Source organism: Blennius ocellaris (genome assembly GCF_963422515.1).
Source record: "Blennius ocellaris genome assembly, chromosome: 21".
Lineage (NCBI taxonomy): Eukaryota > Metazoa > Chordata > Actinopteri > Blenniiformes > Blenniidae > Blennius > Blennius ocellaris.
The window spans coordinates 618,761-642,882 of NC_137670.1; the positions used below are offsets into that span (position 1 = coordinate 618,761).

At 50.3% G+C, this 24,122-nt stretch overlaps 5 protein-coding genes across 5 annotated transcripts in view; 3 read left to right on the plus strand and 2 right to left on the minus strand.

Annotated features, from left to right (window-relative positions):
• Nucleotides 1–881: 881 nt before the first annotated feature.
• Nucleotides 882–4,246, plus strand: fscn2b (fascin actin-bundling protein 2b, retinal; the record flags this gene model as incomplete). The annotated part of the gene is made up of 5 exons (XM_080516932.1): nt 882–885; nt 991–1,147; nt 2,384–2,505; nt 2,604–2,771; nt 4,041–4,246. The coding sequence occupies 5 exons, from the start codon at nt 882–884 to the stop codon at nt 4,244–4,246; spliced, it is 657 nt and encodes a 218-aa protein (XP_080373058.1).
• Nucleotides 4,247–6,882: 2,636 nt separating this feature from the next.
• On the minus strand, nt 6,883–11,389 carry faap100 (FA core complex associated protein 100; the record flags this gene model as incomplete). The annotated part of the gene is made up of 8 exons (XM_080516935.1): nt 6,883–6,993; nt 7,220–7,303; nt 7,395–7,499; nt 7,587–8,472; nt 9,167–10,143; nt 10,241–10,250; nt 11,031–11,155; nt 11,237–11,389. 8 exons carry the CDS (start codon nt 11,387–11,389, stop codon nt 6,883–6,885), a joined length of 2,451 nt encoding a protein of 816 aa, XP_080373061.1.
• Nucleotides 11,390–11,884: 495 nt separating this feature from the next.
• On the plus strand, nt 11,885–15,468 carry birc5a (baculoviral IAP repeat containing 5a; the record flags this gene model as incomplete). The annotated part of the gene is made up of 4 exons (XM_080517754.1): nt 11,885–11,992; nt 12,734–12,843; nt 14,059–14,176; nt 15,376–15,468. 4 exons carry the CDS (start codon nt 11,885–11,887, stop codon nt 15,466–15,468), a joined length of 429 nt encoding a protein of 142 aa, XP_080373880.1.
• Nucleotides 15,469–16,376: 908 nt separating this feature from the next.
• On the plus strand, nt 16,377–20,470 carry tmem235b (transmembrane protein 235b; the record flags this gene model as incomplete). Its single annotated transcript, XM_080516936.1, has 4 exons — nt 16,377–16,554; nt 17,244–17,321; nt 17,406–17,543; nt 20,253–20,470. 4 exons carry the CDS (start codon nt 16,377–16,379, stop codon nt 20,468–20,470), a joined length of 612 nt encoding a protein of 203 aa, XP_080373062.1.
• Nucleotides 20,471–22,470: 2,000 nt separating this feature from the next.
• The window catches only part of uqcrc2b (ubiquinol-cytochrome c reductase core protein 2b), a 9,353-nt gene continuing 7,701 nt past the window's right edge, over nt 22,471–24,122 (minus strand). The window contains 4 exon segments of the mRNA XM_080517760.1: nt 22,471–22,954; nt 23,047–23,200; nt 23,569–23,630; nt 23,633–23,681. Coding sequence (XP_080373886.1) covers nt 22,871–22,954; nt 23,047–23,200; nt 23,569–23,630; nt 23,633–23,681 — 349 coding nt within the window. The 3' untranslated portion in view covers nt 22,471–22,870.

Consider the following 24,122-nt stretch of genomic DNA (forward strand, 5'->3'; position numbering starts at 1 on the left):
GTGAATCAGTAGCAGCTCTGCACTTTCCCACCGTTTCATTGTGCCGTTGGAAACCCAGAAGATCAGACGGACCTGAGCTGTCGCGTTTAAATGAAGAGAAACATGATCATAATTAATAACTAGAATCTGGGAGTTTCGCAGAGACGCGTTACAAACGTTCCTTCAAAGTTGGCAAAAAGAGAATTATTTTATTTCAGTTGTTAGGAAAATAAAAGCCACTGAAGTGAAACGATTCTGGTGAATAATTGTGATTTTTGTCATTTTGAACTGAAAGATCATCAATTAATTCCAGAACGTGTTTCCCTCCTCTTCATCACTCCGTTTAAAAAGAAACGCTTGAAAGTGACTTCAAATCTCTATTTTTTCTAAAATAAAATTTAAAAAGGAAAAATGGAAATAAGTATTTTCTTCCATCACTTTTGTCCCAGTCGGGATGTTAAACGGTTCAGACGTGAATAATCGAATAAATTCATGCAAAACATTTCACAATAAGAGCATGTTGCGTGTTTGATCATCCGCGGTTCCTCAAGCCGCCGCTAATTATCTGAACATCCTGCGACGTGTTGACCATAAAACCCTCTTTTCCTGCTCTCCCTTTATTCTTTTATTGGGGGGGGGGAGATGGGGGGGGAGGGAGGGGGAGATGGGGGGAGGGGGTGAGGAGGGGGGGGTGATTATATCAGAGCCCTGCTGTGAGGAGGGCAAAGAGGCCGGAGGTGGGCTGAGGGCAGGAGGCGGAGCTTCTGGGGGTCAAAGGGTCACGGGGAGAGACGGAGGGGAAGGGAGGGAGGAGAGGAGAAGAGAAGGGGGGAGAGGAGAGGAGAAGGGGGAGAGGAGAAGAGAGGAGAAGAGAGGAGAGGAAAGAAGGAAAGTAGGCTAAGATGAGTCACAACCTTTTTTGCTCTAAATGCTCTTATTGTCTCGGTCTCAGCCTGTCACTTCCTGTCCTGTCCGGCAGTAACCTGTCTGTCTCGCTGTGTCCCGGTCCAGGTGTGAGCCTGGCGGCCAATCAGGACGAGGAGACGGACACGGAGACGTTTCAGATGGAGATCGACCGGGACACCAAGAAGTGCAGCTTCCGCAGCAGCCAGGGGACGTACTGGGCCCTGGTGGCCCACGGGGGCCTGCAGAGCACCGCCACCCAGGTGTGAGTACCCCGCTACCGCTACCGCTACCGCTACCGCTACCGCCACCGCTACCGCCACCCAGGTGTGAGTACCCCGCTACCGCTACCCCCACCGCTACCGCCACCCAGGTGTGAGTACCCCGCTACCGCTACCCCCACCGCTACCGCCACCCAGGTGTGAGTACCCCGCTACCGCTACCCCCACCGCTACCGCCACCCAGGTGTGAGTACCCCGCTACCGCTACCCCCACCGCTACCGCCACCCAGGTGTGAGTACCCCGCTACCGCTACCCCCACCGCTACCGCCACCCAGGTGTGAGTACCCCGCTACCGCTACCCCCACCGCTACCGCCACCCAGGTGTGAGTACCCCGCTACCGCTACCGCTACCGCCACCCAGGTGTGAGTACCCCGCTACCGCTACCGCTACCGCCACCACTACCCCCACCGCTACCGCCACCCAGGTGTGAGTACCCCGCTACCGCCACCGCCACCCAGGTGTGAGTACCCCGCTACCGCTACCGCTACCGCCACCGCCACCCAGGTGTGAGTACCCCGCTACCGCTACCCCCACCGCTACCGCCACCCAGGTGTGAGTACCCCGCTACCGCTACCCCCACCGCTACCGCCACCCAGGTGTGAGTACCCCGCTACCGCTACCCCCACCGCTACCGCCACCCAGGTGTGAGTACCCCGCTACCGCTACCCCCCACCGCTACCGCCACCCAGGTGTGAGTACCCCGCTACCGCTACCCCCACCGCTACCGCCACCCAGGTGTGAGTACCCCGCTACCGCCACCGCCGCAAGGGTCAAAGGTCAGACCTGGAGGAGTGGAACCAGAGGGACACGTCTCCTATCTGGTCGTCCTCGGTGCCGAGACACGAGAGATACAGCTGGACTTTCAGCTGTGGTTTCGCCTTTAAATAGTTTGTTTGCACATGTTGTCGATTAGTCACCGCTAGGCGTCACCGCTAACCGTCACCGCTAGCTCTCCCCGCTAACCCTCCCCGCTAATCCTCACCACTAACCGTCGCCGCTAACTCTCACCGCTGATCCTCACCGCTAACCGTCACCACTAACTAGTCCTAAATCTCCCAGAACATCAAAATTAAAAATAAAACAGAACTGAGGGGAGAATCAATGTTGCTGTGATCTGAAGATTTTCCCTAAAATTCTGTCTTTTCATTTCAGTATTTTCTCCCTCAGTGGTTAATTTGCTCCTCCAGTTCTCTGAAGTTACCCCCCCCCCCCCCCCAGGTCTGCCAACAGCCTGTTTGCAGTGGAGTGGCTCGGCCACAAGGTGGCGGTAAAAGCTCACAATGGAAAATACATCTGCGCCAAGAAGAACGGCCAGTTACTTGCCGTCAGCGACTCCATAGGTGAACTTCCTCTTCTGTGTCACGGCTTCAGTCGACGATCCGGTTTTCCCCCCCTGACCCCTGACCTCTGACCTCTGACCTGCACTTCCTGCCACCAGGCGAGGACGAGCAGCTGATCCTGAAGCTGCTGAACCGGCCGATGTTGATCCTGAGGGGAGAGAACGGCTTCGTCTGCCGCCACAAGAACTCCAACACGCTGGACGCCAGCCGATCCGTCTACGACATCTTCACCCTGGAGTTCAGTGACGGGGCCTACCACATCAAAGGTCACGACCCCCCCTCCCCCCACCTCGCCACCTTCTACATCAGTGTTTTTCAAACTTTTTTGAGCCAAGACACTTTTTTCTTTGGAAAAATCTCAAGGCACATCACCACACGAAAATGTTAAAGTTAAACTCTGTAGCCTCTATTAACAATATAAAGTCTTTCTCATCAAAGACATCAAAGTCATTCTCATCAAAGACATCAAAGTCATTCTCATCAAAGTTTTATCAACAGGAATCAAGTAAATACAGAAAAAAAGTATTTCCCAATGTCTTTTTAAATTTTTTACTCACTCCATCACTGTCACTGACAGAGTACTTTGATACAACTCAACTTTATTTATAAAGCGCTTTAAGCTGCCATAGCTGAGACAAAGTGCTGTACGTTGAAATAAAAATATAAGAGGCAAAACAAAAACATTAAAACAATAAAAACAGTAAAAAAGTTAAGCAATAAAAATCAGATGGTAAAATAATAAACAAAACATAAAAAGTTAAAACAATAAAAAACGAAGGCACTAAAACCAGAGCGGAGTCTCACACTGAGGTAAAAGCCAAAGAATAAAAATGGGTTTTAAGACGAGTTTTGAAAATGATACAAGATGGTAGCAGGAGGTGGAGATGACCCACACTGACGTCTGTCACTTTACATTTCACCGGCAAAGTTCTGTGCTGCCCTCTAGTGGTGAAGAGTATTGTAGCGATCACGGAGGTGGTCGCTGCAGGGCATGATGGGAGTTCAGGTTATGTGTTGCTGGAGGTTATCGAGGGTTATTGTGTGTGTTGGTTTGTTCTTGTGTTGTGTTTTTGTTCCTCGGTTCAGATAGTTGATTATTTCCTCTAGTTTGGTTTGTTGGATGCTGGTGATCAACCAGGAGTGAGGAATGTGTCGTGTGTCGTCTCGTCCTGTTACGACGTTCCGGTTGCGTGTGTTCATACCGCGTTGACTCAGTTTAACTACAGAGCTTCGAAACTTTCAGAGCCGCGTGCGAGAATCGAACAGACGTGCTATGTTGCGCTAGCAATGGAAGCTTTCATCAGAAACCCGACTTCTTCTGGACTAGTTTGAGTAAAAAATTGGGTTTTACACCTTCGTCATTACGCAAGAACGTGAGCGTTAAAAAAAAGAACTGAATTTCTCTATTGGGGGCAAAAAAAACTGTGTGGATCGAACCCACGACCTTGGTATTATTAGCATCACGCGCTAGCCTGCTGAGCTAAAGAAAAAAAAGAGTTTTTATTTTCTCTTATCTCTTTATTTTCTCTTCCAAGGCGTCGACGGGCGCTTCTGGTACGTGAGCGCCTCCGGGCTGGTGTGTTGGGACGGCGAAGCGCCAGAGGCCTTCGCCCTGGAGCTGCTGGAGCGCCGCCGCCTCGCCATCCGGGCCAAGGACGGGCGCTACCTGCGTGGCGACCGGGGGGGGACGCTGAAGGGCGACGGACACGCCCCCAGCAGCGCCGCCCTCTGGGAGTATTGACGTGAGGCCGACGCTCAACTTCTTCCATCTTGTCGGTTTAAAAAAAAAAAAAAAAAAAAAAAAAACCTCAACCAGGCGACTCGTCCGGGATCGTTTCTTCCTCCTGGATTGTTTTACACTCGTTTTCTACGTCTCGTTCTTTCTTCTGTGACGTAGCGATAGAAGATAGAAAATAAAGTTCTACATCTGCATCGTTTGGTTTTCGTTTCTTCTTCCTTTGATCAGGTGAAGTTAAAACAGGAAGAACGTGAGAACTCCAGACGGAGAACCTGACCTGGAACCTTCCTCTTCCTCTCCACCTTCTTCCTCTCCACCCTCTTCCTCTCCATCACCTTCCTCTCCACCCTCTTCCTCTCCATCACCTTCCTCTCCACCTTCCTCTCCATCGTCTTCTTCTCCATCCCCTTCCTCTCCACCCTCTTCCTCTCCATCGTCTTCCTCTCCACCCTCTTCCTCTCCATCGTCTTCCTCTCCACCCTCTTCCTCTCCATCGTCTTCCTCTCCACCCTCTTCCTCTCCACCGTCTTCCTCTCCACCCTCTTCCTCTCCATCGTCTTCCTCTCCACCCTCTTCCTCTCCACCCTCTTCCTCTCCATCACCTTCCTCTCCACCCTCTTCCTCTCCATCGTCTTCCTCTCCACCCTCTTCCTCTCCATCGTCTTCCTCTCCACCCTCTTCCTCTCCATCGTCTTCCACTCCACCCCCTTCCTCTCCATCGTCTTCCACTCCACCCTCTTCTTCTCCATCCCCTTCCTCTCCATCGTCTTCCACTCCACCCTCTCCCTCGTCTTCCTCTCCACCTTCTTCCTCTCCATCATCTTCCTCTCCACCCTCTTCTTCTCCATCGTCTTCCACTCCACCCTCTTCCACTCCACCCTCTTCCTCTCCATCATCTTCCACTCCACCCTCTTCTTCTCCATCGTCTTCCACTCCACCCTCTTCCTCTCCATCGTCTTCCTCTCCATCGTCTTCCTCTCCACCCTCTTCCTCTCCATCACCTTCCTCTCCACCCTCTTCCTCTCCATCACCTTCCTCTCCACCCTCTTCCTCTCCATCACCTTCCTCTCCATCATCCTCCTCTCCATCGTCTTCCTCTCCATCGTCTTCCTCTCCACATCATTTGTCATCATTAGCAGTTTTTCCCAGGACGACGTTTCATCTGGGAAAATATAATTCTTTTTATCATTTCTTGTATCTTGGTTAAAAAATACAACTAAAAAAATAAAGAAAAGGGCAAAACAGCTCAAACATTTTTATCCTCCAGTCAAATAAAACCTGCGTCTGTATAAATCCTCCGTTTTTGTTATTTGGGTTGAAGATAAAACTACAATCATGTCAATTAGGAACAATAAATCAATCTTGTGTGATTTGCAACGATGAAGATGTGAAGGAGGTAAACCTGGATCAGCCTTATGGAGTCTTATTTAAATTCACACCGTCTGTTTCCTCTTTTTTGCACATTTTCGGAAAACAATAAATAAAGAAGAGTAAAATCGTTATACAGAACATTAAATGGTTACGGCGGCTAAAAATAATTAAACATTTTCTACAATCAGAAGAAAAGTGTGAATGAAAACAGCTGAACTTCTTTAAACCACTAAAATAGAAGAAAAGTGAAACAAACCAAGTCTCTCCTCCTCCACCTGGTCCGGTCACTTCCGGCCTCCGGCCACCAGAGGGCGCTGTCGTCTTCTTCATGTTGGAATCTTGCCGGACTAAACTTCTCTTTACAACTAAGAATAAGCTTTAATTCTTTAAAGGTTATTCTTTGATGACTGCAACGATAAAATATCAAAATATATATTCTTCTCCATGTTGTCTGAGTAAGATATGTTTAATGTAGATTAAGAAAGGAAAAATAAATAAATTTAAGAAAACAAGACAAAACCAAGAAAAATATTAAAGAAAAAAATGTATGAAAGAAAATGTCAAGAAAAAGAAATTGAAAAGAAAAAACCAAGAAAAAAATTTAAGAAACAAGAAAAAGATTTAAGAAAAAAGAGACAAGAAAAAGAAAAGAAATAGAAAATAAAGAAATAAAGGAAAAAATAAGAAAACATTTCAATAATTAAACGAAAAAGAAAAAGAAAGAAAAAAATGTAAATAATTAAACAAAAAAGAAAATGTCAAGAAAAAGGAAGATAAATAGAAAAAGAAAAAGGAAGAAAATCAAATGAAACAAGAAAAAGTCAAGAAAATCTCAGACGCTGCTTGAAACGTCTTCCTCAGAACCGGCGAGTCGTCACAAAATGCTTTTCTTTCGCAGGCAGTCTAACAGTTGGTTGGAGGTGTGGAGCTGCAGGTGGAGGTGCAGGTGGAGGTGTGGAGCTCCGGTGTGACTCTCACTCCTCCACATGTCACACTTCAGAAATAAAATCACTGTAATGACGTGAACTTCCCCTCTGGTCGCATCCGAGTGAAAGAAAGTGAGAAAACGTGGATCCGGCTGACCTGGAGGACCTGGAGGACCTGGAGGAGGACCTGGAGGAGGACCTGGAGGAGGACCTGGAGGACCTGGAGGACCTGGAGGAGGACCTGGAGGAGGATCCAGGCGTCTCTCCTCACGTGGCGCCGACGAAAGCGACAGGCTGGACGACGGTGGAAGGAATAAAGGAACAGGAAACTGAGCGTCGCCGTTAAACGACCAGGAGAGGATTTTCTCTCAGTTCTCTGTAAACGTCGAGGAGGCGGCGGCTCGTCGGGCCGCCGGCGCCGGCGAGAGCCGCCGAGATCCGGGTCTGATGCATCTGGTCACATAACAGGAAGTAGAAACGAAACACGGCTCAGGACACGGCGACTATTAAATGTTCATTTAATTAAAACTGTGAAACTTCTATTTATCTTCTATTTGGAATTAAATATGATTTAAAAAAAGCACCTTTTCTATTGGATTCTATATCTTGAGATCTAAACTGACCAATAACTCGTCGAGGTCACTGTGAGTTTTCGCCCGTTGCCATGGCGACGACTCACCTGGGCTCTCTGCAGCGCTCGTCTCAATCCTGAACTCTGGATCGGTGACGAGGACGTTTCCTCCGGAACGTTCTGCAGCAGAACCTGAGAACGAACGACAGGAATTAGTGTGTGTGTGCGTGTGTGTGTGTGTATGTGTGTGTGTGTGTGTGTGTGTGTGTGTGTATGTGTGTACCTGAATCCGGCGCAGCGCGGCGTGATGCAGTCCACACACCGCCGCCAGAGACGAGCTCTCCACCCGGAGCTGGACGGCGGGCAGAGGCTCCGCCCCCTCATCCACCTGCAGAGCCAATGAGAAACGGTCCCGCTGAGAAACGTGGGGAAAAAAAAATGGCGGCGAATAACAAATCCGTCCGGCGAGCTTCACCTCGGCTGCAGAGAGCGTGACGGCGGCGCCGTTCGGAGCCCGGCCGTGGACGACGGCACTCCCGCCGTCGCCATGGCGCTCCGTCTCCACGCCGCCGCCGCCGCCGCCGGACAGCAGCCAGTCCAGCAGAGACGCCCGGAGGTCCCGGCGCTCCGACCCGGCGCTCCCCGGCGCCAGAGTCCGGTTCAGTAGAGCCGACGAGACCCGGACGCAGGACGAGTACGTGCGGGGCCGGGCGGCGCCGGCGCCGTCTCCGTCTCCGTCTCCCCGTCCGTCCCGCCGGTTGAGGAAATGCGACGAGACGCCGGCGGCGGCGTGGACGACGTCTCCGGGGACCTGCAGGCCGTGCAGCCAGTCCACCGTCAGCGTGTTCAGCGGGACGCCGAGGCTCCCGCCGGCGTCCGTCCCGGCGTCCCCCGGGACGAGCTGGACGCCGGCGAGCGAGAAGACGAGCGAACAGCTCACCGTCAGAGGGAAGTGGGCGTCGCCCGCCTCCGCCAGCGGCAGGGACACTTCCAGGGACGCTCCCGACGGGAGGCGGCGGAGCGGGAAGGAGAAGCCCCGGGAGGGATTCCGTCCCCCGGCGGGGGCCGGGGGGGACGGGGGACGGACGGCGAGGCTCAGCGTCCAGCCGCCGTCCAGGTCCAGGGGACTGCGGTTCTCCAGGACGCAGGTGAGGGTGAGGCGGCGGTCCTGCAGGAGGCGCGTCCAGCTCGTCCTGCCGCGGCACCTGATGGACGCCCCGCCTCCGGCCCCTCCCCCAACCCCGCCTCCGGCCCCTCCCCCAACTCCGCCTCCGGCCTGCAGCAAAGTGACATTCATCACCTGGTTCAGGTGCTTCAGGGTTTGATTCCTGGACTTGAGGACAGTTTCCAGATGAGACGCCCTGAAAGAAAGAGAGAAAAGAAAGAAAAGAAAGAGAGAGAAAGAGAGAAAGAGAGAAAGAAGAGAAAGAAAGAGAGAAAGAAAGAAAGAGAGAAAAGAAAGGAAGAAAGAAAGAGAAGAGAAAGAGAGAAAGAAAGAGAGAAAGAAAGAAAGAGAGAAAAGAAAGGAAGAAAGAAAGAGAAAGAGAGAAAGAGAGAAAGAAAGAGAGAAAGAAAGAAAGAGAGAAAAGAAAGGAAGAAAGAAAGAGAAAGAGAGAAAGAAAGAGAGAAAGAAAGAAAGAGAGAAAAGAAAGGAAGAAAGAAAGAGAAAGAGAGAAAGAGAGAAAGAAAGAGAGAAAAGAAAGGAAGAAAGAAAGAGAAAGAGAGAAAGAGAGAAAGAAAGAGAGAAAGAAAGAAAGAGAGAAAAGAAAGGAAGAAAGAAAGAGAAAGAGAGAAAGAGAGAAAGAAAGAGAGAAAGAGAGAAAAGAAAGGAAGAAAGAAAGAGAAAGAGAGAAAGAGAGAAAGAAAGAGAGAAAGAGAGAAAGAAGAGAAAGAAAGAGAGAAAAGAAAGGAAGAAAGAAAGAGAAAGAGAGAAAGAAAGAAAGAAAAGAAAGAGAGAAAGGAAGGAAGAAAAGAAAAGAAAAAAGAAAGAGAGGACAACATCATCAGCTGACGGAGGTGTGAAGACGGCGAGGAGCGGCACGCCGCCAGCCGTACCTTCCACAAACGTGGCCGATGGCGGACAGCAGGTCCCCGAGCCCGTGGCCCTCCGGAGTGGGCGGAGCCACGCCGGGCCCCGGCTCCGCCCACCGGGCGAGGACGTCGACGGTCTGCAGGCGCCCGGCGGCCGAGAGCGCGAGGAGCTGGACGCCGCCAGCGGCGCTGCAGCGCGGCGCCTCGGCCAGGGCGACGACTCTGCACACGTTCAGACTGGTGGGGCTTCGGAGGGCGGCGGCGGCAGCGTCCCGCCCCCCTCCCACCCCTCCCCCTCCTCCCACCCCTCCTCCCCCCGACAGGTCCAGCGCCAGCAGGTCCGACCCGGTGCTGTAGTAGAGACAGTGTCCGTCCACACGGCCGCAGGACGCCGGCGCCGGCACGCAGGCCTCGGTGAAGCTCAGGCGGCCGCCGCCGCCCTCCCGCTCCTCCTCCTCCGCCGCCCTGATCAGGACGAGCCGCCCCCCCTCGCCCAGAGCCACCAGACTCCGCCCGGGCTCCCCGGTGGGGGACGCCGCCGCCGCCGCCACCTCCACCACCGGCTGCTCCAGGCTGTGCAGCAGCCCGGGGCGCCACGCCGGCAGGCGCAGCGGCAGGGAGACGAGGCGTCCGTCCGGCAGGCCGCAGAGGATCACCGGCGAGCCGGCGAGGGCGGCCTCCGCCCCGAACAGGAGCCTGAAGAACGCCGGCTGGAGGCGGAAGTGGCGGCGGGGCAGAGGTGGAGGCGGAGGTGAAGGTGGAGGCGCCGCGTCGCCGCGGTGGAGGCAGATCAGCACGGGACTCGTCCTCGTCCTCGTCGCCCCGTCGAGACGGACGGCGGGGAGACGCAGCGACCGCAGCGTCTCACACCCGCCGGGACGCGTCTGATGCAGCGTCAGCAGCCAGGACGACGCCGTCTCACCCAGAGTGACGAGGACGGAGCCGGCCAGCAGCAGAGACGACGACGCCGCCGCCACCAGGGACTCGCCGGAGACGTTCAGCTCGGCGGGACCAGAAGACGAGGAGGAGGAGGAGGAGGAGGAGGAGGAGGAGGAAGAGCGCTCCGCCCTGCAGACAGCATCAAAAGATAAGACTGACTGTGAAAAACCTGAATGTTGTAAAAATGTACTTGTCAGAGAAGTGAAACACTGCGGTGGAGAAGTTTTTTAATTCTTCTGTCCAATTTGTCAATTAAATCCATCTTTATGAATAAAACCCTTTAAAACAACCAGAGAGCCAGAGTGATGGACACAAACCACAGAACCATAAAAGACAAATACAGTTAATATATATATATATATATATATATATATATATATATAAAGAAGTATAAAGAGAATATGAAATTTTAAAAAACAAACTAAAGTGCCATAATAACCTTTGAATTGTAAAGCTTGTCCTTGTGGTGGACAGTCCACATGAGCACCAACATAAAGAGCCTTTTAATATATATATATATATACAGTTTAGAGTATTTTTGGAGGTTTGCAGTGAGCTGTCCCAGGGTGACTCCTGTCCTCACTCAGCCTCCCTAATAGATGCATTATTACAGATATTCAACAATTTTCACTTGTGCCCCTGGTACTACCGACAGTCGGTCAGTTCCTCCTGGACGTCCAGCGTCTGTAGACCGGAAGTTCAAGGTGCTTTATTTATCATTTCAACAGTAAAAGCCAGGTTTCACAGTGTAATGAAATTCTTACTTTGCCGTCTACCCTGGTGCCGACATACATAAATAAATAAGTATATACATAAGAAAATAGAATAAAATAAAATGAAATATAAAATAACAGCGCAGTGCAAAATATCAGAAGCTGTTCAGTAGACCGGATGTTGACAGTAGCAGCACATGAGACCGTGAAGACTTGGACACTCTGGTCCTCAGTACCTGTCCAGGAGACGCTGCAGGTCGACACAATAAACCCCGGACGCGCAGGCGACGTAGAGCAGGTGGAGGTCCTCCACCTGGTCCTCCACCAGGTCAGTGGCCGCAGCGGGCAGGTGGAGCAGCGCCTGCGCAGAAGAGCCGCCGTCAGACGCTCAACTTACCCCCCCCTCGTTCTTCACTGAAACCGGGAGCAGCAGTCGACTCACCGCGAGTTTCCTCTCTCTGCTGTCGAACACGTAAACGCGGCTGCTGCCGTCGCAGACGAACACGTGAGGCTCGCGCACCAGCAGCTTGGCTGCGGCGCACGAGCCCGAGAAGCCAAACTGAGTCCACGTGTGAATGACGCATCGTCCGTCCATCGGCGGGCGACGCACGGCTGTCCGGTTGAAATGTTGAAATGTTGATTTAATCCGCACTCCGGTCTGTTCTGGACCGGATGTGCACGGAACGAAAACACACTCTCAGTTCCGCGCCTCCGTTTTTTAACCAGTAACCGGAAGTACGACATTTCCCGTGAGCACCAAAGAGGAAGCGAGAATGTTTTTGCTTTATTTGTATTTTTTTTAAACAAAATTCTTTACCAAAAAAAAACACTGACTCACGGGAAAATGTCTCTTATAGAATTATTTTTTTTCTTACTTTAATTACGTTAAAATATCTTTAAGCGGACTTACGTTTTCAGTCTCTTCAATGTGGCCTGCAGGTGGCGGCAGTGAGCAGCACCTTCGAATCCCGCGAAGAAGAAAGCAGCCAATCAGAAGAGGGCGCTCAGATTTTAAAAACAACCTTCGGCTGGTCTGCCCTGGATAAAATTCTACACGGAGCCGCAAAGGACTTTTAAAACGGTCGATACGATGGAGATGTTCAAGGAAGAAGCTTTTAAGTTGTACTTTTTCGAGAACCGGCTGGAAACGTTCGAGGGCTGGCCGTTCGACGAGGACTGCTCGTGCACTCCGGAGAAGGCGAGTTGGTTAGCATAGCAACAGTTAGCTTCAGAATGCTAAATAATCTGACTTTTCAATCTGCAGCTTCGCCTTTTACTGTTTTTCTGTTATCGCGATGTATGCTTACTTTCCTTTTTTGACATAATATTACCTTCTACTATACATGAGTTAAATCAGTCGACAGGAAGTGACGTTATTATTGTTCTATTCTATGTTATTAGTACAGAAGTTGTTTTTTTATAGCACCGTTCAGGCAATACTGTGTTTCATGGGGAAATAAAGGAATTCAGCAATTCACACAAGACATTTAAGATGAAAAATATTAAAACAAAGGAGAATAAATAAATTAACAACTTTAATATAATCATTATTTATTGTCACTCTGTAACGGTGGTAAAAAAAATAAAAGTGTGATTTAAAACGACTGAGGAAGTTTGTTCCACAGGTGAGGAGGGGGGAACTAAAAGCTGCTTCACCTTGTTTCTCCTGCCTCTGGGACCCCTTTGGAAGCCGCTCCAGCCTCTTCCTGTTGATGATAACTGCAGTTCTGAGACATTTTACCAAATCATTGTTTCCTCTATTAATTCTCTGCAACACTTTCAAGTCGATCAGGAGAATCAGTGGTGTTTCGTGAATTGACGTTTTTAACAGTTTAATTCAGATGGATTCTTGCAGCGACACTCGTGCTTGTTGATCCTCTATTAACTCGTCTTTTCACGACCTCTTCCAACCCGTGTCTGTGTTCCCTCCTCCCTCCAGATGGCCAGAGCCGGCTTCATCCACACTCCGACGGAGAACAGCCCCGACGTCGCCATGTGCTTCTTCTGCCTCAAGGAGCTGGAGGGCTGGGAGCCGGAGGACGACCCCGAGTAAGAGCCCGGTGAAACTCGCCTTTCTCTCTCCGTCGAACCCGGAGCCACCTGACCTTCTCCTCGACCACAGAGACGGCAGGAAGCAGCTTATAAAGTCAAATATCACAGTGTTTTTCAACCTTCTTTGAGCCGAGACACACTTTTGTCTTAGTAAAACATCTGGAGTCACACCTCCACCTGAAAATGTTAAAGTTTAAACTCTGTAGCCTCTATTAACAATATAAAGTCTTTCTCATCACAGTTTTATCAACAGGAATCCAGTAAATCCAGAAACAAAGTATTTCCCAATTTCTTTTTTTAACTTAATCTAAATGACATGAAGAGAAAACAAGAAAAAATAACCCAAAAACTCCCATTATAGAAGAAAAAATGTTTTTTTTAAACTAATTTAGACATTTTTTTTAACTTAATCTAAGTGACATGAAGAGAAAACAAAAAACAATCAAAAAACATTCCATTATAGAAGAAAATGTATTTTTTTTTAAACTAATTTAGACTTTTTTTTTACTTTATCAAAATGACATGAAGAGAAAACAATAAAAAAAACTCCCATTATAGAATTATTTTTTTTTAAACTAATTTAGACTTTTTTTTTACTTTATCAAAATGACATGAAGAGAAAACAATAAAAAAAACTCCCATTATAGAATTATTTTTTTTTAAACTAATTTAGACTTTTTTTAACTTAATCGAAATGACATGAAGAGAAAACAAAAAACAACCAAAAACCTCCCATTATAGAAGAAGGGGGAAAAAAACAAACAACTAATTTAGACTTTTTTTTTTTGTGAACTTCCTCTAAATCATTCTTCCTTTTCAAAAACTTCTCCATCACTGTCACTGACACAGTACTTTGATACAAGATGGTAGCAGGAGGTGGAGATGAACCACACTGACGTCTGTCACTTTACATTTCACCGGCAACGTTCTGTGCTGCCCTCTAGTGGTGAAGAGTATTTATACAGGATTACTCTGCAACACACTGTCGCTGTGAGAGCAAAGGTTCTTTTAGAAAATAATGCGAAATGTGATAATTTCCCACGACTCACCTGACTTTTTTTGTCAAACGCCTCAGTTTGTAATAATTCCAGAGTTTTAATGTTTCGTGTCTGTTCCACTGCGAGGAAGAAAGAGACCGACGTCCTCGTCTAGAAAGGAAAAAAAGAGAACAACGTCAGTTAAAAGTGGTCTTTCGCTCTCGTCTTTCACCAGGAAGGAGCACAAGACTCACTCTCCGTCCTGCCAGTTCATCTCGCTGAAGAAGAAGGTGGAGGACCTGAGCATGGAGGAGATCTTCAGGCTGCAGAAGGAAAGGAACAAGTCCATCATCGTACGTTGGCTTCTTTTTTTTTGAGGATTGCACATTTTTAATCACACATCTCGACAGCTGCCATGCAAAGTGCACAATCCGTCCATTGGAGAAGCGATCTGGGGTTTTGCTCAAGGACACTTTGACATAAGAAGAGGGGGAGACGGGGAATCGCCCCTGCGACCTTCGGATTGTGCGATGACTCGACCAACCAAACTGTCAGAGGACTGGTTCTGTTCTATTCCTGCCAGGATTCTGAGCGAGCGATGGGAAAGTTTGAGCGCCAAAAAAATGAATAGTGCAAAGCGACACTAGCGGCATTTTGAGGAAATATTAAAATTGCGCAAAGAAAAACTTGAGATTGAGCTCAAGAATCATTTCTGCGCTCAGATTCTTCCTCTGCGCTTAATCTCTCTCTCTCTCTCTTTCTCTCAACCTCTCTCTCTCTCTCTCTCAACCTCTCTCTCTCTCTCGCTCAACCTCTCTCTCTCCCTCTCTCTCCCTCTCTCTCTCTCTCTCTCTCTCGCTCAACCTCTCTCTCTCTCTCTCTCAACCTCTCTCTGTCTCTCTCTCAACCTCTCTCTGTCTCTCTCTCTCTCTCTCAACCTCTCTCTGTCTCTCAACCTCTCTCTCTCTCTCTCTCTCTCAACCTCTCTCTCTCTCTCTCAACCTCTCTCTCTCTCCCTCTCAACCTCTCTCTCTGTCTCTGTGTCTCTCTGTCTCTCTCTCTCTCGCTCGCTCAACCTCTCTCTCTCTCCCTCTCAACCTCTCTCTCTCTCTCAACCTCTCTCTCTCCCTCTCAACCTCTCTCTCTCTCTCTCAACCTCTCTCTCTCCCTCTCAACCTCTCTCTCTCTCTCTCTCTCTCAACCTCTCTCTCTCTCCCTCTCAACCTCTCTCTCTGTCTCTGTGTCTCTCTGTCTCTCTCTCTCTCGCTCGCTCAACCTCTCTCTCTCTCGCTCGCTCAACCTCTCTCTCTCTATATATATATATATCTCGCTCTCTCTCTCTCTCTTTTTTTTAATTGAAAGACATTTTTAAATACATTCCAGTCGTTCCAATTTGCTTTCATAGAGAAACTAGAAAATCCCAACGTCCACATGAGCACGTTTGCTTCTGGATTTGGTGAACGATCCAACCTCCGTCACTCTGAGAGCAGATCCTCCCTGATTCCTGCTTTGTTTGTTTGTTTGTTTGTTTGTTTGTTTGTTTGACCAACAGAAGAAAAACTGCAACGAGGCGATGTCCAGACTGGAGGAGGCGGCGAAGCAGAGGAGAGGCCAGATCATTAAGACCGCCCTGGGAGAGGAGTGACACGTGTGTGTGTGTGTGTGTGTGTGTGTGTGTGTGTGTGTGTGTGTGTGTGTGTGTGTGTGTGTGTGTGTGTGTGTGTGTGTGTGTGTGTGTGTGTGTGTGTGTGTGTGTGTGTGTGTGTGTGTGTGTGTGTGTGTGTGTGTGTGTGTGTGTGTGTCTTTGTTCTTTAAAGCGTTTTTCCCTGTTTCTCCTCAATAAACTTATTATTCTTATTGTGTTTTCTTCTTCTTCTTTTTTCCATAATACAGGAAACTGTTTGTTCTCTAAACGGTTTAATTATCCAGTATTTCCAGTCGTGCTCATAATATTAGGAGGATTTAATGTGTTGTTTTTTTTAATGAACCCAAATAAATCAAGGTGTCGCTGCTTCACGAACCTCTCTCTCGCTCTCTCTCGCTCTCTCTCTCTCTCTTTCATGTTTCCTCTGAGATTCTAGATTTCACAGTATCAGTGTTCATTTCTGGTGTTTAATATATAAACTCTGTCTCTGTCTCTCTCTCTCTCTGTGTGTCTGTCTCTCTCGCTCTCTCTCTCCCTCTCTCTCTCACACACACACACATATAAATACTTTAGGAGCGCGTGCATCGTTGCTGTCTCACATCATCTCACTGGAAACGTCTTGGAATCTTCACTGCGCCTTTTTTCCCGCTCCGTGCGTAAAAGCGCAGCCGCGGTCCTTCCCGGTCTCCCCCGGTCCGTCAGGTGTCCCCCGGTCCGTCCCGGTCTCCCCCGGTTCCTCCCGGTCTCCCCCGGGCAGCAGCCGAGCTGCGGCTCCAGACGGGCGGTGCTCCTCCGCCGCCTCCAGACCTCCTCGTCCCTCGGTGTGTCTGTGACCGACAGACCGTCTCCAGCTTTACGCACGAGCTCCACGGAGGTGATCGTCCTTCCTCCTCGCGCCTCCGTCCAGGATGAGGCTGAGCTTCGGCCAGCTGGTGGTCGCTGCGGGCTGCAGCGGGATCCTGAGCTTCGCCCTCCTGGCGACGTCCATCGGAACCAACTACTGGTACCTCATAGAACTGAACCCGACGAACGCGTCGGACCTGGAGAACCTGAGCTCCCACTCGGGACTGTGGAGCATCAACGAAGGTACGGAGCCTTTACATCTTGTTTAATCAGAATTTATCATTGCAGACGCAGGTTCACATATTAAAAAAAAAAAAAAAAAAAAACATGCATAAGAAAAAAAAGGGGAAAATAATGTAATGCGCTTTGATGTCTGGAGGTCACCAGAGGTCACCAGAGGTCACCACCACGCCCACAACCTTCAACTGATACTGAAACTCTTTATTATTTATTTATTTGCGTCTTTTTGCAGCAAATATATGTATTTTTTTAACTGCTGCAAATCCGCACTTCTTATAAATCAGCTGTAGAATTATAGTTTCAATGTTAAAAGTCCAAGAGAAATTAACTGAAATGAACTGAATTACTAAAACATGAAGAATTTTCACTGGCGGATGAAGTTTCATTATTCGATCTATAAGTCAATCAATCAATCAATCAATCAATCAATCAAATGTTATTTGTACAGCCCTTTACAATAACCCAGTACCCAAAGTGCTGCTATAAAAACAATACATTAAGAAATAAATACAAGAATAAAACAAACAATAAATAAAACAGGTGTGGCTGGTGGAGGAGTGACGGTGCTGCAGGTTGGTGGAGCTTCCAGAGATTCATAAAAGCAGAGCGTACAGAGTAAATACACTAGACAGAGTTAAAAGCCAAACTAAAGAAATGGGTGAAGTGATTTATTTGTTATTTCCTCGTCTCAGGCGGGACGTCATCCGTCTTCATGGACTCCTTCTCAGCCGACTATTCCAGATACTCCGAGTCTGAGCAGCAGATGCTGAGTGAGTCTGAAGCTCCTGTTCACGATGTGTGAACAACAGATGCTCCATCATCCTCCACCTCCTCCTCCACCCGTCTGTCCTCAGATATGCACGGTGCCATCGCGGTGGTTCTGCCCCTCAGCCTGGTTCTGGTTCTGTTCGGGGGGATCTGTGGCCTGGTCAGCTCTCTGGCTCGCAGCCCGGCGCTCCTCACCGCCGCCGCCTCCTACTTCTTCGTCTGCAGTGAGTCACGCAGCCTCATCCACCCGCTTCCTCCACCTGCTTCCTCCACCTGCTTCCTCCACCTGCTTCCTCCACCTGCTTCCTTCACCTGCTTCCTCTACCTGCCTCCACTCAGATCAGTCGTCCTGCGAGCTGCAGCCTCTGCTGGGGGACCTGCAGAGACAACGGGAACACAAACTGGGCTTTTGGGCAGAAATAGAAGGGATTCCAGGTGATTCCAGGTGGTTCCAGGTGATTTGCAGGTGGTTCCAGGTGATTCCAGGTGGTTCCAGGTGATTCCAGGTGATTCCAGGTGATTCCAGGTGATTCCAGGTGATTTGCAGGTGGTTCCAGGTGATTTGTAGGTGATTCCAGGGGATTCCAGGTGGTTATGGGTGATTCCAGGTGATTTGCAGGTGGTTCCAGGTGATTTCCAGGTGTTTCCAGGTGATTCCAGGTGGTTCCAGGTGATTTGCAGGTGGTTCCAGGTGATTCTAGGTGATTTGCAGGTGGTTCCAGGTGATTTGCAGGTGGTTCCAGGTGGTTCCAGGTGATTTGCAGGTGTTTCCAGGTGGTTCCAGGTGATTTGCAGGTGTTTCCAGGTGGTTCCAGGTGTGACGCTACAAAGGCTCCCAGCTCAGGTGTGAAGAACGAGCGCGACGCAGGTTGAACCACAGTGGAAAAGTCATGTAACCCGTGGCAGCGGTCAGTTAACAGGTCATCATGCTAACCTGGTTAGTTAGCAGGTCCTCATGTTAACCTGGTTAGTTAGCAGGTCCTCATGCTAACCTGGTTAGTTAGTGGATTAAAGTGAAGTTTCTCCAGAGGAACTTGTGTTACAAACCGTCGTGGAGCCGCGAAGTCTGGATGTTTAAAGTAATGAAGTTACTTCCTGGGGAAAGAGTTCCTCTCCTGACCCCCTGCCTGGGTCTGACCCCCCCTCTACCCCCTCTACCCCCCAAACCAATCTACCCCCACTACCCCCTCTACCCCCCCACCCAATTTCCCCCCCTCTACCCCCTCACTTACCCACTACCCCCTCTAACCGCCTCTACCTCTCTACCCCCCCACCCAATTTCCCCCCCTCTACCCCCTCTAACCCCCCCTCTACCTCCCCTCTCTACCCCCCTACCCAATTTCCCCCCTCTAACCCCCCCCTACCCCCCCACCCCCCCCCTCATCATGTTCTCGTCACATCTGGCATCAGGGGGAATATTTCTCAGGTTTAAAACAGAAAACGACTGGTCAGGAGGTTGAAACGACCCCCCCCCCTTCTACCTCCCCCCCTCTACCCCCACCCCCCCTTGTGCATTGTGACCCCCCCCGAAAACGAGCTGCACATGACGACGTGTGAAATGAAGCGACGGCGCCGATCGATTAGAGCCGTCTTCTGACCGTCTGACCCAGCGAGGAGCGTGCTGAGTCAGCAGGGTTCACATTACGGCCTGTTACTGACCACACACACACACACACACACACACACACACACACACACACACACACACCACACACACACACACACACACACACACACCTCAGTCAGTAAACAGCTGATGATTTTAATTCCTCTAATGGTTTTCCGGTCTCGTTCTTCTTTCCCACCGTTAAACAGTCGGAAGGGCGTCGTTTCGTCTCGCGGGGCTTTTGTTGTCGTTGTTGTTGTTGTTGTTTTTCTGGCTTCCTGTTCTATTTCCTCTGCTGGTCGTTTGTCTTTCTTTGCTAAAGTAGCGACCAGTGACGTCGTTGAACTTCCAGGTTCATTGAAGTTCAACCGTCTCACGATGTCAGTCCGTTTCCTGTTCGTGTCGTTTCTCATCGAGCTCCAGTGGATTGAAGAACGAGACGTCGTTTCCTCATCACAGCCTCACCTTGTGGCCCCCCGGGGGAGGGGGGGGGGGGGGGGGGGGGGGTCGCAGTAAACCGTTTTAATTCTCCTTTGAAAAACCAGCAGCAGAGAAATGAAATGAAAATAAATGGTTTCCAACGGCAACGCCGGGAAAATGTGCCGACTGGGCGTCTCGGTTCTGAAGAGTCATGATGGATCCAGGAACTCATGACTTGTCTGTGACCTTGTGACCTTGTGGTCTGTGACCTTGTGACCTTTAGCCTTGTGACCTGGAGGGCCTTGTGACCTTGTGACCTTTAGCCTTGTGACCTGGAGGCCTTGTGACCTTGTGACCTTTAGCCTTGTGACCTGGAGGCCTTGTGACCTTGTGGTCTGTGACCTTTAGCCTTGTGACCTGGAGGCCTTGTTACCTTTAGCCTTGTGACCTTGTCGTCTGTGACCTTGTGACCTTTAGCCTTGTGACCTGGAGGCCTTGTTACCTTTAGCCTTGTGACCTTGTCGTCTGTGACCTTGTGGTCTGTGACCTTTAGCCTTGTGACCTGGAGGCCTTGTTACCTGTGACCTTGTGACCTTTAGCCTTGTGACCTTGCTGTCTGTGACCTTGAGGCCTTGTCGTCTGTGACCTTGTGACCTTGACGTCTGTGACTTTGTGGCCTTGTCGTCTGTGACCTTGTGACCTTTTGCCTTGTGAACTTGTCATCTGTGACCTTGAGGCCTTGTCGTCTGTGACCTTGTGACCTTTAGCCTTGTGACCTTGAGCCTTGTCGTCTGTGACTTTGTGGCCTTGTCGTCTGTGACCTTGTGACCTTTTGCCTGTGAACTTGTCTGTGACCTTGAGGCCTTGTCGTCTGTGACCTTGTGACCTTTAGCCTTGTGTCCTCCAGGCGTCCTGACCCTGAGCGGGACGACGCTGTACGTGGTGTACTCCCACCAGGCGGAGCGGCTGGTAGGGCAGGAGGACCTGTCCCTACGTCCGCACCTCCTTCGCTGGTCCTTCTTCCTGGCCTGGGCGTCGTACGGCCTGGAGCTGCTCGCCGGCCTGCTGCTGCTCCTCGCCGCTCGCAGCCTGAGGCGCCGCCTCAGCCGGCCCTCCAGGGCCTGACCCGGGGGGGTCAGAGGTCAGAGGTCAGAGGTCAGAGGTCTCTGACAGAATGAACAAAAGTCCGACTGATGATGTGTTTGATCATTTTATCATCTTTTTCTTTCCAATTGACCTCAGAAAGTGGCGTCATGAGATTTCTGGGTTAAATCTGAACGAGTGCGCCCTCTGGTGGTGAGAACGAGAGTTTCCCTCCAGTGAGTTTCTTAAACATTTACAACCAAGAGATCAAACAAACACCCTCCTGCAATTTGAGGGTAGTTTTTTTTAAATTGTTTAAAAATGACAAACTGCTGTCTTTTTTTTTTCCTCTATAAAAATTGCAAATCTAACGAAGCACAAATGTCACTATATTGAAAAGTGAAAATGTACTTTTGTCTGCGAGACGAGCTGGAAGCGCCGAGAGAAACGGAAACAACATTTCCACGCGGGCCGTTTTTCTAAACGAGCTCATTTAATGTGACGACGCCTCTCATGCTTATTGACAAACATGTAAATAACAACAACCGGATCTTCATTTATACTGACGTTGAGGCATCGACGCCCCAAATGGACAAAGAAAAACTCATAAAGTCACTCGTTTCAGTCGATGTGTTCAACTGGTTTCATCATTAGACGATTCCCAGAGAGACGACTTATTAGAAGTGAATTATTTGTAACATCTCAGTGACCGAGAATGAATATTAATGTAGTTTTACACATAAATACACATCGTTCCTTTGGAAAAGTGGCTAAAAATGTGTAAATGTGACAAATAATACACTTAATATAATAAGTCGTCTATCTGGGACGACGTGGTTGAACTCGTCATGGTTCTGCTGCCTGAGGCTCCAGAATCTGGACGACGACGTTCCAGTGAGTTCAACAGGAAAAGAAACAACAAATGTATAGAAATGGATCAGATGAAGAGTTGAGACCTGCTGGAAAACGTCTTTGTTCAGCGGAACCTGAGGAGGAAGAGGAAGGAGGGGGAGGAAGAGAAGGAAGGTGGAGAGAAGAGGACGAAGAGGAGGAGGGAGGGAGGAGAAGTGGAGGAAGAGGAGGAGGGAGGGAGGAGAAGTGGAGGAAGAGGAGGAGGGAGGGAGGAGAAGTGGAGGAAGAGGAGGAGGGAGGGAGGAGAAGTGGAGGAAGAGGAGGAGGGGAGGGAGGAGAAGTGGAGGAAGAGGAGGAGGTTTGTTGCTGCTGTTGCAGTTAAGAAGTGTGAATTGGACTGATTTGTAACCAACAAACTTTAAATAAAGTTTATTTGAAATCCTCCAGCTTCATGAAATAAAATGTGACTGAACCTGGCTGGCTGCCAAGAAGCATTTCCATTAGAACATTTTAGAATTAGTAGATGTTAGATAAGATTCCTTTACCGTCATTTCTCACACACAAATGTTGTTTCTCACTAGTTTACAGCGTAAACACTGTCGCACATAAACCTTTAAAATGTATGTAAAAGATTTGAAATAAAAGAATCAAACTATAATCTCCACAATGTGGAGGAGCAGCAGGAGTCACAGTCTGTCGGCCGAACGTGAACAATAAAAACCAGAAATTAACGGAACACAGAAACTTAATTAAACGCAGTTTTCAGCGTCTAATTACAACAATGAGGCTTTTGCGATATTGAAGTCACAGCGAACGACTCCGTCAGGTAGATAGAATTTATTCCTTATTTTACATCAGCTATACAAGTTAATGTGGACAGGTGAGGAGGGGGAGGGGCATGGTACCGAGGGGGGGAGGGGCATGGTACCGAGTGGAGGCGGGGCATGGTGCCGAGAGGGGGCGGGGCATGGTGCCGAGAGGGGGAGGGGCATGGTACCGAGGGGGAGGCATGGTGCCGAGAGGGGGCGGGGCATGGTGCCGAGAGGGGGAGGGGCATGGTGCCGAGTGGAGGCGGGGCATGGTACTGAGGGGGGGCGGGGCATGGTACCGGGGAGGGTGGAGGGGGGGCATGGTGCCGAGTGGAGGCGGGGCATGGTACTGAGGGGGCGGGGCATGGTACCGAGAGGGGAGGGCATGGTACCGAGGGGGAGGCATGGTGCCGAGAGGGGGAGGGGCATGGTGCGAGTGGAGGCGGGCATGGTGCCGATGAGGGGGAGGCATGGTACCGAGAGGGGGAGGGGCATGGTGCCGAGGGGGAGGGGCATGGTACCGAGAGTGGGCGGGGAATGGTACCGAGGGGGGCGGGGCATGGTACAGAGTGGAGGCGGGGCATGGTACCGAGAGGTGGAGGGGCATGGTACAGAGTGGAGGTGGGGCATGGTATCGAGTGGAGGCGGGGCATGGTACTGAGGGGGGAGGGGCATGGTACCGAGGGGGGGGGTGGGGGCATGATACCATGTTTTTTTTTTACCCCGATGCAAAGGAAACAAATTCTGCTTCAATCGAGACCCAAGACGAGGTGAACGAGGTTCAGATCTCGTCCACGAAGGGGACGTGGGCCAGGTTACCAGACGACGCCATGGTCTTCTTCCCCGACACGAACTTCTTGGCCGCCTGGAAACAAACACGGCGTCGTATTTAATTAGAGAATATAAACTCGTGTGATCCGAAGCCTGGCGGAAAGGCGTGACGGCGCAACGTCTCACGTTGGCAACGTCGGTCAGGGAGACGTTGTCGATGTTCTTGCAGATTTCCTCGGGGGGGTGGTAGGAGCCGGCGGCCAGGGCCTGGGCCCCCACGGCCTCCAGCAGACCTTCAGACGTCTCCAACGACATGAGGAACTGAGCCTGGAGCTGAGCCCTGCACAACACAGTCATTAAAGGTAGCCTGCTGGCTGGCTGCAAACCGTGGAATGGATTCCCTGACTCATTACTCCGCGTCTCATCGAGACCCAGGAAATCCAGTCCACGGTTTGCAGCCAGCCAGCAGGGCAGCGGCAGGGAATCCCAGACGAGGCTCGTGGACCGGAATTTTCCGACCCGTGGATTACGCTGCGGAACCGGATACCGGATCGGCTCCGTCCCGACCATTAATCTCCAGCGACTTTACAAGATGAACTCGTCTCACGTGAACCCATGTAGGACAGATTGAATTCTACTGGTTCACACAAAGACAGGCTGGGGTTGTTTAGGGTCTACGGGGGTCCCGGGAGAGTCTGCAGGTCTTACTTGGCCCGGGTGAGGTCGGCCGCCGTGACTCCGCCCTCGGCGACGGCGTTCACGCTGAGCAACCGCCCGCCTTGATCACCTGGAGGAACAGAGGAGGACGACTGTCACTCTGTCTGTCTCTCTCTCTCTCTGTCTCCCTCTCTCTCTGTGTCTCTCTCCCTCTCTCTCTGTCTCCCTCTCTCTCTCTGTGTCTCTCTCCCTCTCTCTCTGTGTCTCTCTCCGTCTCTCCCTCTCCCTCTCTCTCTGTCTCCCTCTCTCTCTCTGTGTCTCTCTCCCTCTCTCTCTGTCTCCCTCTCTCTCTGTGTCTCTCTCCCTCTCTCTCTGTGTCTCTCTCCGTCTCTCTCTCCCTCTCTCTCTGTGTCTCTCTCCGTCTCTCTCTCCTCTCTCTCTGTGTCTCTCTCCCTCTCTCTCTGTGTCTCTCTCCGTCTCTCCTCTCCCTCTCTCTCTCTCTCCGTCTCTCCCTCTCTCTCTGTCTCCCTCTCTCTCTGTGTCTCTCTCCCTCTCCCTCTCTCTCTGTCTCCCTCTCTCTCTCTGTGTCTCTCTCCCCCTCCCTC